Source organism: Crotalus tigris, unplaced genomic scaffold (assembly GCF_016545835.1).
Source record: "Crotalus tigris isolate CLP2741 ecotype Arizona unplaced genomic scaffold, ASM1654583v1 scf7180000019563.1149672, whole genome shotgun sequence".
Taxonomy (NCBI): domain Eukaryota; kingdom Metazoa; phylum Chordata; class Lepidosauria; order Squamata; family Viperidae; genus Crotalus; species Crotalus tigris.
Genome location: NW_024097595.1, coordinates 710,089 through 724,217, shown reverse-complemented (window position 1 = coordinate 724,217; position 14,129 = coordinate 710,089). Strand labels below are relative to the sequence as shown.

The 14,129-nt window shown below is 33.8% G+C and overlaps 1 protein-coding gene across 2 annotated transcripts in view; it reads left to right on the top strand.

The window, feature by feature from the left end:
- TTC39B (tetratricopeptide repeat domain 39B) overlaps positions 1-13,137 on the top strand; it is a 62,364-nt gene extending 49,227 nt beyond the window's left edge. For both annotated transcript variants that reach the window (XM_039363672.1, XM_039363673.1), the window contains 7 exons: positions 175-336; positions 2,031-2,122; positions 4,460-4,580; positions 5,473-5,584; positions 6,669-6,786; positions 7,171-7,287; positions 12,352-13,137. In XM_039363672.1, coding sequence (XP_039219606.1) covers positions 175-336; positions 2,031-2,122; positions 4,460-4,580; positions 5,473-5,584; positions 6,669-6,786; positions 7,171-7,287; positions 12,352-12,448 — 819 coding nt within the window. In that variant the 3' untranslated portion in view covers positions 12,449-13,137. The remainder of the gene's footprint in view (positions 1-174; positions 337-2,030; positions 2,123-4,459; positions 4,581-5,472; positions 5,585-6,668; positions 6,787-7,170; positions 7,288-12,351) is intronic.
- Positions 13,138-14,129: the final 992 nt, after the last annotated feature.

Here is a 14,129-nt window from a genome sequence, read left to right as displayed (position 1 = left end):
ATCTATCCACACATAACACTAAACTGTAATTGTGTGCTTGAATATTTTGAAATTATGTACCATAAAGTTCATTATATTCTTTTTATCTATCTTTTATATCAAAAGAAAATAGAAGGACATGATTTGAGAAGTTTTCTTTCTGTGGTTTGATCTTTCTCTCCCTTTAAATTCCAGGCTGAGGTAACATTCCAGGACAGCATTGCAGCTCAGCAAGAGTGGAAACAGCTGCAGCATCTCTGCTACTGGGAACTGATGTGGTCTTACTCCTTCCAGCAGAATTGGCTTCAAGCATATCGGTATGCAGATCTGCTTTGCAAAGAAAGCAGGTGGTCAAAGGTAAACAAAGATGATTAGGGGACTGGAGGCTAAAATTATAAGGAACGGTTGCTGGAACTGGGTATGTCTAGTTTAATGAAGAGAAGGACGAGGGGGGACATGATAGCAGTGTTCCAATATCTCAGGGGTTGCCACAAAGAAGAGGGAGTCAAGCTATTCTCCAAGGCGCCTGAAGGCAGGACAAGAAGCAACGGATGAAAACTGATCAAGGAGAGAAGCAACCTAGAACTAAGGAGAAACTTCCTGACAGTTAGAACAATTAACCAATGGAACAACCTGCTTCCAGAAGCTGTGAATGTTCCAACACTGGAAGTTTTTAAGAAGAGACTGGACAGCCATTTGTCCGAAATGGTATAGGGTTTCCTGCCTGAGCAGGGGTTGGACTCGATGACCTCCAAGGTCCCTTCCAACATTATTATTATTATTATTATCATTCATCGCACAGTCAGCCAGATGTTCAGCCTGGATTTGGCATTTTGTCTACCTATCGAGTCCTTACCCAGGACCTGGGATAGGCAGATGTGGATGTTTGATGATATTACAGGTATCGTCGCAGGATGGAAGCAGTTCCTAATAAGGCCGCCTTTTGCAATTGACTAATAGCAAATTTGTCAATGCCAATGGTGTTCAAGTGGTGCTCCAGTTGTTTTGGGATTGCACCCAAGGAGCCTATGACTATTGGTACTACCCTTGCTTGCTTTTGCCACAGTCTTTCTATTTCTATTTGTAGGTCTTTGTATTTTGTTATCTTCTCCAGTTCTTTCTCTTCTATTCTGCTATCTCCAGGCACTGCCACGTCCACTATCCAGACTTTTTTGTCTTTCTTATCGACAATTGTTAAGTCTGGGGTGTTATGTTGCAGGTGCTTGTCTGTTTGAATTCTGAAGTCCCAGAGCAGTTTAATTTTATCATTTTCTATGACTTTCTCTATTTTATGATCCCACCAGTTTTTGCTTACAGGCATTATTATTATTATTATTATTATTATTATTATTATTATTATTATTATTATTATTACTACTATTATTATTATTATTATTATATGGGTAACCTGTTGTGAAGTGGTAAGAACACTTCATGCTTACACAGTATGCCATAATACAAGCCATCCTGTAGTAAATAATCAAATGCCATTCAGCTTGACATTGGTTTAAACAAAATGGTTAATTGTAACTAATTTTTAGCAACTGGGAAATTGACAAAGTGGAAATTACAGTAACAACCACTGAGAAAAAAATTGCTTTGCTAAACCACTATGCAACAAATTCCACATTTATGATTTTTTTTCCCAATAAGATGGCCCCTTGCTTTTCCTATGTCTTCATTCAGATTGCAAAACAGAGCATCTTAAGCATGGGCATTTCTAAAAAGTCAAAATTATGTCAAAATTATGTCAAAATTATAATGAAATACAAATAACACAACTGTGTACTGATGTCTGACACAAGTACATAATTAGAGATGCTAGTGGTGTCGTTAATCTGTCATCTATTGTCTCCCCTTTTGCTTATCACAGATACCTGTGCCTGGCATAAGGCAAAACCTTGATGGTAATTTTAACGAAACAATAATTTGGTTTAATAGGTCTGTAATTACACGTATGTACAAGGAAATGACTGTAATAAATCAGGCATGTTGTAAGAAACTATATATGTATATAAAGAGATTGAATATTTTTATTCTATTTTGTCTAGGCAATATATGTGTTCCAGAAAGCTGCTATTTTGTGCATGCTTCCTGATGCTGATGTGAAAACAACAGGAGAAGATATTGTAGCTTTGTTTCGGTAATACTTTTCAAAAGAAAGGAATTTATTTAAAGCTTGATCTTCAAAGCTATATATCTTGAAAATGCCATGTTTTTTTCTAATTATCATTGCCTCAAACCTGCTCATCTGAGAAAAATGTTTGCATTTATAACTTTCTGGTTTGTGAGGGGTGGGGGGAAATCCTTCCCTATGGGTTTGCTATAGAGTTTCTTCTGCCATGTGAATTTATGTTCTAGAGTGAGAGATGGCATATAAAATAAATTCTAGACAGACATGTCAAACACAAGGCCCGGGGGCCAGATGCAGCCCGCAAAGTAGTTTCATGTGGCCTGCGAAGCCATCCTGGAAACAGTGAGGGAACGGCCCCTGCTGCCTTGGCACTGGCCCAGGCTGGCCAGGAGCCAATGTACAATTTTGTGGTGGCCATCTATACTGAAACGCATTCAGTCTTGGCTCCACAAGGCCATCTAGAAACAGCAAGGAACCAGCCCCTGCCACGTCTCCCCCGCCCCCTGAGTGCATGCTGGAGAGGTGTCACCCTTTGTGAGGAATGAAGAAATGCACCATGCCTTGGCGCTTGCCCCGGTCCCACCACCTTCTGCCAGAGACCCTCAGATCTATCCACTCCTGCCCAGGCCCGCACAGGCACCCTTGACGCGAACGATGTAGAGCTGGTCATGCCCACCCAGTAGGCCACACCCACTCCATCCATGCCTATCCAGTAGGCTGCACCCTGGCCACACCCCCGCCCCCCCAAGGGCAACCACAATGCTGATGTGGCCCTCAATGAAATTGAGTTTGACACCCCTGTTCTAGACATAAGTCTATATTACACTTAGTTAAAAAGTGTTCTAACCACTCCTCTTCCAACCAGTAGCTTGTCTTCATTATATAGGGATAATTAGTTCATACTTTTCACACCCAAAGGGAGAAAACTGCTTCTGATCTGGCATGAACACACATTTGGGGAATCCATAGTGCACCTAAAGAATGCACATATCTGTTACTGAAATCAGATTTTTGCTCCGTTCTGCTAGAAAATTCCCAACTTAACTTTTAAGACTTGGCAGATTAGCTTCATTATAGTCAAATACTTGGACTTCCTTGCATGATTTTTTATATCAGCGATCAAATTCCATACTTTGGCCCTTACAAATTATACTGGGGATACAGTTGCATGTAATTCAATGGGATTTACCACATTTGAAAATAGATAGGCATGAGACATCTCTTCTGTTCTTTCCTTGTATAATATATGGTTTATTAGTAGGTATGCTTTAATAATAATCTTGATATCATTTTATTTTCCAAATATACAGAAAGAGTCTGAAAAAGGATTTTACATTTTTTACATTGTAACTTTAGAAATAAATTTTTAGAGTTGCTAGCATGGAAGCATTTTGTAAAGCATGCTTGGAAAGCTTTTTGTCTACAAGACAATAAGCTAAGCGCTGTTCACAAACCTGCTTTATTACTGGAATTTACATGAACGATTTCAGCTCACTGTTGGACAGCCTTCATCTAAACATCAGATTAGATTCATTTTTTGATCCTTTCTCCTTTCCCGTGATATTCTCTTTTGTTCTTGGTCTCCTGTCTCTTTCATTGCTTTCTTGCAGATTTTTGAGATGAAGTTCCCTTTAATGTTTAGCATTTTCATTTTCTGTACCTGTATATATAGCTAAATATTCCATAGTGAGGTCCTCCTAGCTGGTGATACCATGATTATGGAATTCTGCTAGGGTTGGCATTGATCCTTTAAAGCAGGGGTGTCAAACTGGCAGCTTGCAGGCTGGATATGTCATGTGCAGGCCACATCCACCCCGGCTCTACAAAGGCAAAAAACATTGCAATACGTCACAATAAGTCATGTGACACGATCAAATTTGACACCCATGCTTAACGTTGGCAATTTAAAGATGTATGGACTTCAACTCCCAGAATTTTCCAACTCTCAAGAATTTTTTCAGAATATGCTGGCTGGGGAATTCTGGGAGTTGATGTCTTAGAATAGCCAAGATTGAGAAACTCTGCTTTAGATTTTTCTGAACCATTTAAAGACTCATTTGTTCATCCAAAGTTTCATTTGATCTATGTTGTTATGTTTGTTGTACTTTTATAATTTTAATTTGCTATAATTTTCTATGATTCGCTTCCATTTTTATTTCTAAAAATACACAGCAGGCATTACCAATATTATACATTAAAACTAAAATACCCATCTAGGCTTTATTATACAGTAGAACTTGTTATAGGTTTGGGATTGCTGAAATAGAATTGGTAAAGCAAAAAGGCTCAAAAATCAACAATATGAGCTTTTCATGTCTAAAGAAAGTACTGTTTTTCCTCTTACAGGCAAGTAGAAGGCCTAAAGCAAAGAATTGCAGGAAAATCTCTCCCAACTGAAAAGTTTGCTGTGAGAAAATCACGACGCTATGGGACCTCTCCTCCTGTGAAACTAATAGTGCCTGCTCTGGTATTTACAGCAGACTTACTTCAATCATCTTTTGAGTGACAGAGTAAAATATGTGTGTGTATGTATTCTTGTACATAACCAAGGAAAATTAGATTCCCATTTGGCTTTAACATGGAAGCCCTAATTTATTTATTAGATAAAAGCACAGAAGAAACCTATCTATTGACATTCCCTAAATATTGCTAAGATAAATTTAGAAATATGTAATCTTACTGGAACCTATATACCAATGTACTGAAGTTTGCCATGTGAGTTATAATATTTCCAACTCTTGAGAGGCTAGATGCTGAACATAAATTATTAGCAAATTGTGCAGAATATATTTTCTAATTAATAATGTAATATGTCTGCCAAGATCATTCCATAAAACTTTGGAGATACATAGATACAGGATCTATCCAATTTCAGTCTTTGTTATGAACCAAGTTATATAATAAATATTAAAGGAATCATCTACAATTTACAGGCTGCTACAATTATAATCAATGAGATCATATTTATAAAATATTTTATCATTTAATATTTCATAAATATAGATTCATGCTGCAGGTAAATTATATGAGTATTTGTATACTTACATTTTTATTTCAATTACCAAACCGGAAGAGGGCAAATACAAAAATTAAAATCTGGCACTTTTACTGAAAAAGTATTAATTTTTAATTTGCAATTTTTCATGAAGTATATCATCTTAATAGCTGCTTCCTTTATATTAGTACTTGCTTTTCAGCTAGATTCAAATAATAAATTTGTTACATTTTAAAGTTCTACAGTTAATTTACACTGAAAGAAATGTTAATGCTAAATGCTAAACAACATCTAGCTTTATTCAGAATAAATAGATAACTTATTGTAAATAAGTACTTTTCATTCAATGGCTTCTTTTTCTCAGGAAATGATGTATGTCTGGAGTGGGTTTTCAATTCTTGGAAAGAGAACTGACTTCACTGAAAACATGTTAGTAACTATTGAAAAAGAAGAAACCCTTTTAAAAAATGAAACTCGTGAGTTTTACTTTGATTTATAAGATATAAATTACAAAACAAATGTAACTGAGTTAGAATATTTAAATATTCTATGAAGAAAAGACACATTTGCAGACCTTTGAATTCAATGAACCTATACTGAGTGCCATAATAGAAGCCTGTTCTTTTCATGTACTCTCAATTCTGATGAATCCATAGAAACTCACACTGATAAATCCTACTTTTACACATTGCTTGTGCTTTATAACATTAACAAGGGCCATATTTTTATACACACACATGTACACAAAATTTTATTTAGAAATATTAATAAGTGGAGTTTTCCATATTCTAGGGAAAAAAGCCTCTTGTTAACCATACTTTTCATTCTTTCATAGATTATATAGTCTTAATTTAGTTTACAATATATGAAACAAGAGAAAGGTTTGTTGTAACAATAGATGTTGGTTGATCCTGGGTGGTATGGATTTTAAAATTCTAAATAATGCAGCAACTTTATTATTGTTGTAAATAATAATAAAAAAGATTGTGAGTACAACAGGTGTATGGTTTTCAAAGCAAAACTGTTGATGCATTTTGCTTTGTAACTTTTTATTACAGGTAGCAAATGCAATAAAAATATTATTCAGGGAGACCCTGTATCAACTAAAGTGTCATATATCTCAAGGCTGTATAAATAAATGCAAAATAGTATTTCAAATATTAAATTCATTTTTTAAACATAGCAATTAATAGACCTATTTTCATGATTTCTCACATATTTAATACTGTGCCTGTTTCCAGAGCTATCATTTTGATCAATAATTGAATATGAATTAATGAAAGGAAGTGGGAGAATGGTAGATGACTTGCTTTATTTTGAAACAGTTATTTCCAGTAAAAAGATATACTTTATAGATATTCTGCTTTATACTCAAATAGAATATTACCAAACAACATTTTTATTAATTTTGTTACTTTATATAAAAGTTATTAAATATTAGATTTAAAAAAATTAAATATGAAAAAATAGTTAATTCATGATGGTATTCGACAATTGATTGTATTCACAACCCTCATTATAATGGCTGTAATTTGAAACTCACTTATGTTTCATTTTCAGATCACAATGAATATTACATGGATGATGTATGCTTGTTACAACTACTAAAAGGAATGTGTTTGAAGCATTTAGGAAGACTCTTGCAAGCAGAGCTCTGTTTCAGCCAAGTTATTCAAAGGTAAAAATTGGGAACAGAATTTTAAAATACAATAATATTCAGCAACACAGAGAAAATTCATTTGAATACTTTAGTTAAAACCATTAGAATATAGCTGACATTTTCTGTCCAGTTGAGCAATTGACAATTTTCCCTGGATAGACACCAGCCAAATGGATCATGAAACTTCTGCAGATGCAGAGATCCCTCTTTTCACCTGTTTATGTTGTTGCCTTCTATTGGAATGTAAAACTATCCTACCATAGTACATAAATAGGGTTTAAGGAAGGCATGGTAGCTAATTTTAACTGGTAATTTTTTATATAGATATATTCAAAGAAAAAGAGTTTCAACAAACCTTTTTAGTTGCCCTTAATAGTGATATAATGTCCATTTGCATTTTAGTGAGAAGCAATTAAAGTACGATACCTACTTAGCTCCATATTCAATGTACGAGTTGGGTCTTCTATATAAACAACAGGATGAAAGAGGAAAAGCTATAAGATGTATAGAAGCTGCAAAGTAAGTAGTAATAATTTTATACAACTATAATCAATAAATACACAAAATATATTGATTTCAGCTTACTTAATTAGCATAATTAATTCAAAATCTCTTGCTGATTGAAAAACATGAACAGGAAACATTTGTCTACTCCCTTCTTGACACAAGAGATCAAACTGTATTTCCAAATGATTTAGCTATTTCCACATTAGAGAGAAAGTTTAATTTGTTGCACAAATGCCAAAAGTACAAAAGCAGTGGGTTGGGGAAAACAATTGAAGAACACACTCTCTGAACTGAAAATGGGAGAATTGACATAAATTTGAAAGGTTTCTTCTAGAAGATCTTTTTTTTTTTTTTTTTTTTATTGAAATTTTTCAAAAGTTTTACAAATAAGAATCCACCCCCCCCTCCCCAACCACCCCACCCCACCCCCGACTTCCCAAAACTGAATATAGGATTATTTAACAAATATTTTAAAAATAACATTTGCAATTTATAAAATAATTAATAATAATAATAAAAATCACAGTAATAATATATATAATAATAATATACATAACATAAACTTTAAAATGAATAATATATACTAAAAAAGAAAAAAAAGAAATAAGAAAAGAAGAGAGAGAGAGAAAGAAAAAAGAAGAAAGTAGACAAAGAATAAAGCATATATATATAAAAAAAAAAAATATATGAATAATAATACGTAAAAAATGTATATATATAAAAAAGAAAAAGAAGAAAGAAAGAAAGAAAAAACAATCATTACAAATTATAAAAAGGCTAAATAATATTTTTCCATATCCAAATTATGTTGTATAAAATTTATCCATTTTTCCCATACCGCAAAAAATTTTTCTTGAGATTGCTCCTTTAAGAAAGCCGAAATCTTTGCCATTTCTGCCAAATACGAAACTTTATGAAACCATTCTTGTAAAGTAGGCAAAGATTCCTTCTTCCAATATTGTCCTATTAACAACCTAGCGGCTGTAATCAAATTTAACATCAATATAACCTCCTTAGCATCACAGTCAATAACAATACCTAGTAAAAATAATTGCGGAGTAAATTTTACCCTCCTTTTAAAAATTCTTTGAATATTCCACCATATCTTAATCCAAAAAGCTTTTATATGCTTACACGTCCACCAAATATGGTAATAGGTAGCATCCAAATATCCACATCTCCAGCATTTCGGCTGTAGATTAGGGTACATAATGGACATTTTCTTTGGGTCAAGGTGCCATCTATAAAACATCTTATAAAAATTCTCTCTTAAATTTTGCGCTTGTGTGAATTTAACATTTCTTATCCAAATAAGTTCCCAAGTATCCATTGAAATCGTTTCACCAATATTCTGTGCCCATTTAATCATACAATCTTTAACTAGTTCAAGTTCTGAATCTAATTCCACTAAAACCCCATAAACTCTCTTAATATGGGTTGGCCTTTGATCTCTTACTTGTTTTAAAAAAATTTCATCTTCTCTAAGCCAGCCCGTTTTACAATCCATCTTCCATCTATCCACTATTTGTCTATATTGGAACCATGAATAAGTTAAATTTTCATGTGTTAATTCTTCCAAAGATTTTAACTGCCAGTCTTGGCCATCCCATCTTAGTAACTGTACGTAAGAGACCTTGTCCATATTTACCCCTTTCCTTATACCTTCTATGGCATGCCGAGGTATAGCCCATAATGGTATTTTGAAGTCACTTTTATAATACTTTCTCCACACTCTTAGCAAAGAGTTTCTTATAATATGAGACTTAAAAACCCAATCCACTTTTTTATTAAATATTAAATAGGCATGCCATCCAAAAAAGTAGGTCCCAGCCTTCCAAATGAAGTATTTCTGTATTTGTTAAATTCACCCAGTCGCTAATCAATGTCAATACTACAGCATCATAATACAATTTCATATTTGGTACCTTGAGTCCACCTCTCTCACGAAAATCTTGCATTATTTTAAGTTTCACCCTTGGTTTTTTCCCTGCCCAAACAAATTTATTAATACCTTTTTGCCATTCATCTAAATTACGTTCGTTCTTTAAAATAGGTAACATTTGAAACAAAAAAATAAACTTTGGCAGGACATTCATTTTAATAACTGCAATTCTGCCCATAAGGGATAACTGTAAATTATTCCAGTTTTTTAAATCCTTCTGTACCTCCATCCACAGCTTTTCATAATTATTTTTATACAATTTTACATTAGAAGCAGATAATGTAACCCCCAAATATTTTACCTTATCAACGATTTCAAAGTCTGTTAAGTTAACTAAAGCCTGTTTATCACCATTAGTCATATTTTTAGCTAATATTTTGGTCTTATTATTATTAATTTTAAAGCCAGAAACACGTCCATATTGTTGAATCAATTGTAATAATTTCACCACCGAAGAAACAGGTTGAGACAAAGTAACAACCAAGTCATCTGCAAAGGCTCTTAATTTATATTCTTTTTTATTAATTTCTATTCCTTTTATTTCTTGAGACTCCCGAATTTTAATCAACAAAATTTCCAGTGTTAAAACAAACAATAACGGAGACAACGGGCATCCCTGTCTTGTTCCTTTTTCTATTACAAAAGCCTCTGACAAACCCCCATTTACAATAATTTGAGCAGTCTGTTTTTGATATATATTGGATAATACTTGTAATATATTTTGTCCAAAATTCATCTCCTTAATTAAACACAGCATAAACTGCCAATTCACTTGATCAAAGGCTTTTTCAGCATCCAAAAATATCAGGCCTGCAGAGACTTGGTTATTCTTTTCTAAATACTCTAATAAATTAATAATTTGTCTAACGTTATTCTTCATATACCTTCCAGTTATAAAACCCGATTGATCCCTATGTATAAACTGCTGCAAGATCCCCATAAGCCTGTTAGCTAAAATTTTTGCAAAAATTTTATAATCCACATTTAAAAGAGATATAGGCCTATAATTTTTAGGCAAAGTAAGATCTTGACTATCTTTTGGAATCAATGATATAAATGCATTACGCCAGGATGGAGGGATCTCTAACCCCTGTAATAAATTATTAAACAGTTCACACAACGGTTGAATCATCTCTTCTACTAAAGCTTTATAATAAATAGATGTCAACCCATCCGTACCCGGCGCTTTGCCCAATTTCAATTGTTTAATAGCTGTAACAATTTCTTCCTTAGTAATTAAACCATTAATCTTTTTTTCCTGATCTTCTGTTAATTTAGGAAAGTTAACTTTGCCTAAATAATTATTTATATCTGTAATTTGAATATTAGTACCCTTATATAATTTTTGATAGTATTCTAAAAAAGATTTCTTAATCAATTCTTTCTGATAAACCAATTTACCATTATAATTTATTTTATCTATATTCCTCTGTTTCTGTTTTTTTCTTAACTGATAAGCCAACCATCTCCCTGGTTTATTAGCATTACAAAATGTATTTTGTTTCATAAATAGCAAATTAGTTGCAGCTTGATCAGCCATCAGCATGTTAAATTGTGTTTTTAACAATTTTAAAGCTCCTTTAACCTTTTCATCTAAGGGATTTGAAATTAAAAGTTTCTCTTTTAATTTAATCTCCTCTTCCAAGTCTTTCCGTTTCTGAGTCTGTTTCTGTCTATGCAAATTATTCATTTTTATCAAAATACCACGCATAAAAGCTTTACTTGCATCCCAGACCATTGACATTGATGTTCCCTTGTTCATATTTAAAGTAAAATATTCCTTTAAACATTCCTTTAATTTATGAACATTTTTTTCTTGTTTAAATAAATTCTCATTCACCCTCCAGGATCTCCTATCTTCCTTCTCTACAAACAGTTCCATCCAAACTGGACTATGATCGGACAATGTCCTAGGAAAATTTTTACATTCTTCACCCTGTTGTATAAATCTGTTGTGATCAAAAAGAAATCAATTCTTGAGAAAGATTGGTGTCTATCTGAGAAAAACGTAAAATCCTTTTCTTCTTGATTACGTTCACGCCAATAGTCTCTCAATTCCCAATCTTCTTTCATATCAAAAAAGGCTTTAGGTAATTTAGCCTGTTTAAAAAAGGTAGAAGAGCCTTTTTTGTCCATTTGTATATCTAAGACACCATTCCAGTCTCCCATTAAAATCACAGATCTATAGTCCAACAAAGTTATTTTCTGATGTAGTAACCTATAAAATTGCTCCTGTTGCTGGTTTGGTGCATACAACCCCACAATAAGAATTTTCTTGCCATATAAACCAAGTTCAAGCATAACATATCTTCCGTAAGGATCTGATTCTAACAAGGTAGCAGATAAATTCTGTTTAACATAGATTACCACACCCCCTTTCTTCCCAGGGGCGCTAGAAGATCTTGTTAATCAAAAAATGACCATCTGATTACCAGGAAATTGAAACTTGGGTGTTTGAGAGTAAAAATTCCGGTGGGATTTATCTGTACTTGAGCAGGAACTAATAGCAAATGTTGGATAATGAGAGTGTCTGGATTAGGACAAGGCATAGTCTAGAACAGTGCTTGGCAATTTGGGCTACAATATGGGTGGACTTCAAGTCCCAGAATTCTCCAGCCAGCAGCCTGCTTAAAATTTAAAAGATACAGATAATCCTCAACTTACAACAGTTTGTTTAGTGGCCGCTCAAGCTTACAACAGCACTGGAAAAAGTGACTTATGACCATTTTTCACACTTATGACCACTGTAGCATCCCCATGATCATGTGATTTACATTCGGATGCTTGACAAGTGGTTCGTATTTATGGCAGTTACAGTGTCCTGGGGTCATGCTTTGTGACCTTCTGACAAAGTCAGTGAGAAAGCCAGGTTCACTTAAGAACTGCGTTACTAATTTAACAACTGCAGTGATTCACTTAACAAATGTGGCAAGACAAATTGTAAAATGGGGCAAAACTCACTTAGGAAATTTCTCACATAGCAACATAAATTTTGGGCTCAGTTGTGGCCATAAGTTGAGGACTATCTGTGAAATATTTCCACTGGAAAAATCTCATCCACAATTTTTTCTGTTTGATTTTATTGGAGTAGTGGGGGCTGACAAATGACCAAGTAACTGAATGTTCTTTTGTAGAAACAATTACAAGGACTATTCCATGGAATCCAGGCTACATTTCAGAATCCATGCAGCACTTAACAGTATGAAAGTGACTCCTGCTCCAACACCATGATGCCTTCTGAGGTTGATGTGTAACATGTCTGCACAAGTTAATGTTTGAAAGCCTACAAAAATCATGTAAATGATGTAACAAGAAATGTAGTTTATATTTTCTATCATTTGTGATAATTGAAAGTCTGCCTCATCATTGTGAATGCTTCTTTTTTCTATGGTTCACATCCATATTTCTGCTTAACATTTTAGAGGAAATGTTATTTTGTTTATAGAAAGATTAATGCTTGACAATAGGGGAATATTAAAAATTGCTGGTACAATAAAGAGTAATTCCAACAACTTATTTTTTTATGGAAATACTAATATTGTTTATGCATGAAACTGTACAATATGTTTGGTAATAATTTCAGCACTATGTAAAGGCTTGTATTTCTGCAATACCTTTATTATGTAATAGGATTAGCAAAAAAAATTGGCTGCTGGTAGCCCTAGACGATGCTGTATCTGGATTTGAGGTTTAGTTTTACATACCAAAGACTGAATTACCATATTGTAGCCAAAATAATGCTTCAAGTCATTTCATGAATGTTAACTTGCATTCAGTGCAATATCCTGACCCTCTCTCTAAAACAGTGGTTCTCAACCTTTTTAATGTCGCGACCCCCAACCGGTCGTAAGTCGAGGACTACTCAACTGGTCGTAAGTTGAGGACTACTCAACCGGTCGTAAGTCGAGGACTACTCAACTGGTGCAGCACCATTTGCAGAATGGGACTTTTGGCAGGCTCAGCAGGGCAGAGACAGCCTGGAAAATTCCTATTGGCTTTTGAAAGCCAGTAGAATTAGACTCTATTCAAGAGAGTCTATTCTATTGGCTTTCAAAAGCCAATAGAATAAAAGGGAGTAGCACAGCTAAGGAAAAGGGGGGAAAAATGGTGGACTGCGTTCTTTGGCGACCCCCGTGAAATGGTCGTTCGACCTCAAATGGAGTCCCGACCCACAGGTTGAGAACCACTGCTCTAAAGAAAGTAAGGAAAGGACTTTGAGCTTTCTTGGATAACCTATGAGTGTTTTTAAAATATAGGAAGAAAGTATTTCTAAGTGATAAGGGTTATAAGTAAAGCAAAAACTAAACAAAAGAAATGTTTCAGGGTTTGTTCCATTATATCTATTTAATTCAGCAACCTTACTGGGAATTCACTATAAAAATATGCAACTAACGTACTGAAGATTCTTATGCCCCTCATTAACATTGGAGGTCAGCAGGTTTGATTCTATTTTTTTCCATATATTGTAGCAAAATTCTTGAATTCTAATTTCATATTACTTATGGGATGGGTATTCGTAATGGTTATTTAGCATATTACCTTGATCAGATTTTTGAAAACATTTTGCAGTAACAAGTAATTAAATATTTTTATTGTGCATCTTAGTCTCTCATTAATATATACGTATTTTATGTTGCAGTATTTTATGTCACAGAGCCTGCAGCAAATGATCATGTTTGAAGGCTTATAAATGTTACCTGTCCAGGTTTAGTGTTTTTCCATAAGAATAGAAATGTGACTAATCAAGAATGTCTATTTAATTACCATAACTGTCTATGAAAGGTACTTATTGGTTTCATACATACTATAAGCTGTTTGAAATTAGTTTTTTCCTTGTCTTTCTCTTTCTGTATTTAAATTATCAGCTGCTAAATAAATGGAAAAGCTGGGCTTTTAATTGTCATGGACACAC